Raw genomic sequence first — 5,203 nt, 5'->3', positions numbered from 1 at the left:
TACATTGTTTAACAAATTAATGAACCATAGCTTCTGAGATTTGGCAGGATGCACTAATCTAAAAAGTAGAGGTACTATTTCAAATCATTTAGGATCAGAGAAAAGCACCACTGTTGGGCTACTTTTCTTGACATAGAGCTGCTTTACTGTCCAGTGTGTTAAAACAAAGCATAATGGATTTGACTCGCTGCATCCATAAGCATATAAAGGCAATTGGTAAAAACAACTTTACCCTAACTTATATTTGCCATTTGCACCACTCCAAAATATCAGCATTGTGCAAAATGACTGCATCTTATATGATTTCAGGGCAAGCATTCACTGAGCAATCCTTGGGAGCTTATTGTGTCAGGATTCTCAGAGATCATTCCTACGTTGAAGACAAAATGAAAATGTCATCAATTATGGCAATTGAGACTGCAATACCCTTTCCTACAGATAACATTGATGGTCTCAATAGCCTCTACAGAAAATTGAATCACTTCACCCAACAAAGCACATTGAGGAAATGAAGTTTATGCCCTTTACTTGTTCTACTGGAATCAAATTGAAAAGCAATTTCGGCTGATAATTTGCAACAGACATATTTTCTGTTTTGTGTCATTTCAAAGTCCACATTTAATACTATCACAATTTTACCATACATACTGTGCATACATTCTAATCATATAATAAATATTTTTTTATTGCTGTTGTTCATTTATTCAGATTGAGTAACAGAACAACGGAAACCAAGCAGCTTTCCAGAATCCAAATCGGATTTACGAAAGTTACATTTCTGATTTAACTTGGATTTTACTTTATTCACCATGTTAACTCCAGACATGTGATTAGTAACAAAAACAATAAAGAGATAGGACTCAGATAAACTTTTTTTTTCAGAAAGTTAGTATTTCTTGCAGAAAATTGCAAGGATATTGTTTTCTTATAGCAGAAATAATACAAGCGAGGACACTCAAGTATTATTAGGAAGACCTTCCAAGGCACAGGAGGGCTGTAAAGCTCCTATCTAAATAGGTGAGCTTTAGGGCCTTAAAAACACAGAGCTGCAGGAGGACTAGCATGACTGGCTGGGCTGGCATGTCTGCTCTGCTTTCATATACAGCTGGCTGGGCATTATTTGAGGAGGCAGCGAATGAGGGGATTTATGAACTGCAGCAGGTTCCTTGCAGGAGGGTGTAGCACAGACACTAGAACAGCTGAATGGAACAGCCATCTGAGCTCCTGAGTCGGGAAGCACATCATTTATGCCCTAATCTCTACCAGGGATGGCTTCTGTTTTTAGGATATACCACCCTGCCGAAGCGATGATGTGTGAGAGGCATTGTTTAACAATGTTTGCACTATGGTAACCTTAAGACTCACATGGACACTGTATTATCTATTTGCTGTTTTGTGTATTTTGCATATTGATGTGTTTTCTTAAGAAATTCGATTTTTTATACATTGAGAATTATTTTTAAAATGGTAGAAATAATAATAACTATTGTAATAATTATATATTTTCGAAAGCAAAATATGCACCCACTAGAGGGGATCAATTATTTCAATCTTTATTTTGCAATAAAACAATGTCAATTTGATATTTTACACAATTTAAAATAAAAAGTACGTACCTTGCCACAACAACAGCATGAAATATATCCTTCATTATTTATTTAGCTATTTTATTCGACCAACTTATATAATATTTTACATTTTACAACTCACTGGATGCCGTTGTCACGTGACTGCACCCGGAACTATCACGTGACTATATTATTCTGTTGCGTATGTGAAGAAATACTTTTTCAGAAACGACTTCCACATTTTTATTTTTAGCCCGAGATGGATCGATTTGATAAAACATCACAACATGCTATGCCACCACCAGTGCAAGATTTTAGAGGGTAAGAAAAGCCTGAATGGAAAAAGACAACGCAAGCTGACTAGGCCCAGTTTAAGGCTGACTTTGTCGCAATATCTGCAGTTCACGTGTAACGTACTAATAGCCTATTATACCAAATTACAATTTAGGTTAAATCAGAATAGCACAACTCTACCCAAAATGTAGAGTCCATGTGACTTAGACAAAGATGGCTTTTTTGTTTTGTTTGTTTGTTAGTTTTTGCTAAGAGCACTCTGTTCGCTTCTGTCACATTTTCAGTCATGTCATATTTTCAGAAACTGAATTTGCTAGCTACCTCACTATAATATGTTCCTCTGCATTTTGGCCTTTCTAACGCACATGCTTTTAACACGTTCGACATTTTGCTAATAAATGGTGCTCTTACAGCTATTCCAGAATTGCTAGCCTATCTTTTCAGGTCACTCCGTGTAGCCTAACAGTTGGTTTCTTTAAAGTTTAAGTTGCAGTCTACTGTAAAACTATGTTTGACGTTGATAAATACTTCACGATGTTTTATTGTACGAAATTTGATCTGTTCCTGACCAATAATCGTCATATCTGGAATGGCGATGCATCGTTCATATGATCAGTTAATCGCACCCAAGCAAAGACAGATCTGTTACTCATTGATTCTGCCATGTTGTGGAAAATAGGCACTTTCCTTAGACGTTATAAGCGCAATGTAACATTAATTTTAATTACAATATTTTGTAAGCACGTTTTAGTGAACATACAGTTGTCTTTTACTTAAATATGTAGGGGAGACTGTGACTGGTTGGCACAGGGGTTGGTTGGCACAAAGCTATTTTCTGGTTCTTTGAAGTTCGCAGGTGCAAAAATGTAACATCAAAACGTTTGTTTTCTTGAACTGTGCTCATTCGTCGTGTTAAATTAAAAACATGTTTGAAAAATTAGTGTCAAATGGTCTCATCTCATCCCTATAACATATGGAAGTATACAGTGTTTCAGTGTGACTAATATAGGCCTATGTCCTCCAAATGTGACACAATTGATGGATAATTCACAAGTGAGCCAGTGACTTTGATATTTATTTGCAAATTCCACTAATTTATTCGTCTGAGGCAAATGTTTATACAGGCATCTCTTTGTTTTCTATTTTAGGACTGATGGGTCCTTGGCATCTGTTCTGAAGACGTTGCTGTTTTTCACAATCATGATGATCACCTTACCAATAGGATTATACTTTACATCTAAAGCGTATGTTTTTGAAGGTAACATTAATTTCAATTCTGTACCAGTATTGTAGCCACGCAGCTCTGGTGTTTGGTCAAGCCTGTAAAGTTCACAAGTGTAAGGATGAGAATGGGGTCTCATTTATCAAGGGTGTACACTACACACAGATTTGTGTGTAATATGTGTATGCTCAATTCCAGAGCAGCAATTATTTATTTATCTATTTATTTATTTAACTTTGCCTGGAAAATTACAAATTTCAGACCAATTTTCATTGGCTGAAAAGTTGTATCGCCAGATGTTAGTTGTTCATTATTTGTTCATAAATCAAGTGTGCTGTGCTGTTGTAGTAGGACACTGACATAGTGGATTATTTCAGCAAGTGGCAGGAAAACTATATCAAAAAAACGCAATCTCAATACGTATAGTTATGTATTAGAGAAGGTTACATAAAAAGGCTAATGCAACAATGCAATGAACACATCAAATTAATTTGTAGTGATGTTATGAACTGTTCAGTTCTAGCCTAACTAATAACTAGGCAATTAAATAGTCATATTATTTTTTATTTAAATACACCTGGTACTGTTTGTGATATGGCTGCTCGTGGTTGTGTTTGTAAGATGTTTATGCACACATTTATAGTGTATATATGTGATGTATCAATGAGAACCTGAGCTTGACAGTACAGTATGCATATTATCAAGTAACATCAAACAGCTTGTTTAGACTTTGACACTGGATTGCCATTAGGTCAGATAATCAAAACACTATCAAAAATAATCCTTTCCTTATTTATGTATTTGTATTTTTGAATCATCTCATACTGTAGAAAAATGTATTCTCAGAATCTATCTTATCTTCCAGAAACTGTTTTGTTGTTATTTGTTCCTCCTCCTTGAAGGTCCAATAAAAATGTAAATGTCAAACAGCAGTAACCCTTTCCATTTCTCCTGTTCCCAGCTTCGATGGGGTTTTCCAGCAATGACAGCTATTTCTATGCAGCCATTGTGGCGGTGGTTGCTGTGCACGTGGTGTTGGCTTTTTTTGTGTACATTGCCTGGAATGAAGGTTCTCAGCAGTCCAGAGTGGGCAAGCAGGACTAACGTGCAGTCAGAGGGCTTGTTGAGGAAGACCACATGAAGAGGACCACAAGGCACATTGTGGCCATATTCCAGGAGATACTGGAACTCCGCAGTGACCATTGAGTCATTTCATTTTGACATTTTGGGGTGACCTTAACAAGCTTAGTGCTTGTTACAGCAATGGCAGCACTGCTCCGGATGTTTCAGGGAACCTGCTGGAGATTTATCTTATACATCATGATACTCAGTCATCAGAAAGTTCAAAATGAAGTCACCATTGGTTAAAAAAATAAACCCAAAAAAATTGCAGTCACTGTTTAAAAAAAATACAAAGGTGGTTCCCAGGTGTTTCCCAGACCATGTGTTCTGATGATTTACTGTAGGTTTTCTGTTTCTTCCATGTTTCAAATGTTGGCACTCATGCCAGTCTGTTCTGTTGCAGCTGATCCTCTTATGCTGTCATTTCACAGTGATCATTTGAGTTACATCATTTCCTGTTTCATTTAAATATGTAGATGGATGGAAAATAAGCATTGAGTTTGCTGAATTACAATGTCCAGGATCTGCGTACACTTTGGTGGGCACTGAATGACAATATTGTGAGTAGTTGCAATAATTTATAATAGAGAGTGCTCATGTTTGATCAAGGACTGTACTACGAAAATATCGGAGCAGGAAGTTGCCTTTATGTAATTATGGTTTTAAAATATATAAACGTACCTTTTTAAAAGAAATTTTTTTATTGATTTTATTTGGACTGTCAATACGTACACTGAATAATTTGCTTTCTCTTGTTTTGTTTTTTTTTTTTTTCTCTTGGGAGAAAAACCCAGTTTAACTCTGCCCACAAAAGTTGTAAGGGTTGAGAGAAAGGTGAAGAAAATGTACAACCTAACCTGCACAATCCAATAAAGTAGGGATACAAATTTGAGAAACCTTGAGGCCAGTAAGACGTACATTAGATTACTTGATATTACAATCACTTCTCAGATGCTCTTATCTGGAGGGACAGAAGTGGAGAACACCAGTGTTAGTC

General features: G+C 36.2%; 1 protein-coding gene across 1 annotated transcript; it reads left to right on the top strand.

Annotated features, from left to right (window-relative positions):
• Nucleotides 1–1,728: 1,728 nt before the first annotated feature.
• Nucleotides 1,729–4,901, top strand: LOC135262948 (vacuolar ATPase assembly integral membrane protein vma21-like). The gene is made up of 3 exons (XM_064350413.1): nucleotides 1,729–1,889; nucleotides 3,011–3,120; nucleotides 4,046–4,901. The coding sequence occupies exons 1-3, from the start codon at nucleotides 1,828–1,830 to the stop codon at nucleotides 4,186–4,188; spliced, it is 315 nt and encodes a 104-aa protein (XP_064206483.1). The 5' UTR covers nucleotides 1,729–1,827; the 3' UTR covers nucleotides 4,189–4,901.
• Nucleotides 4,902–5,203: the final 302 nt, after the last annotated feature.

Source organism: Anguilla rostrata, chromosome 9 (assembly GCF_018555375.3).
Source record: "Anguilla rostrata isolate EN2019 chromosome 9, ASM1855537v3, whole genome shotgun sequence".
NCBI classification, from domain to species: domain Eukaryota; kingdom Metazoa; phylum Chordata; class Actinopteri; order Anguilliformes; family Anguillidae; genus Anguilla; species Anguilla rostrata.
The sequence above is the reverse complement of the archived record's forward strand: the minus strand, read 5'-3'. Positions and strand labels throughout refer to the sequence as shown.

Bases quoted from the DNA above. Each gene is read 5' to 3' on its own strand.
- LOC135262948 (XM_064350413.1), top strand. From the start codon at position 1,828: ATGGATCGATTTGATAAAACATCACAACATGCTATGCCACCACCAGTG. The intron at 1,890-3,010 runs GTAAGAAAAGCC...TTTCTATTTTAG, and splicing joins CCAGTGCAAGATTTTAGAGG to GACTGATGGGTCCTTGGCAT. The intron at 3,121-4,045 runs GTAACATTAATT...TCCTGTTCCCAG, and splicing joins TAAAGCGTATGTTTTTGAAG to CTTCGATGGGGTTTTCCAGC.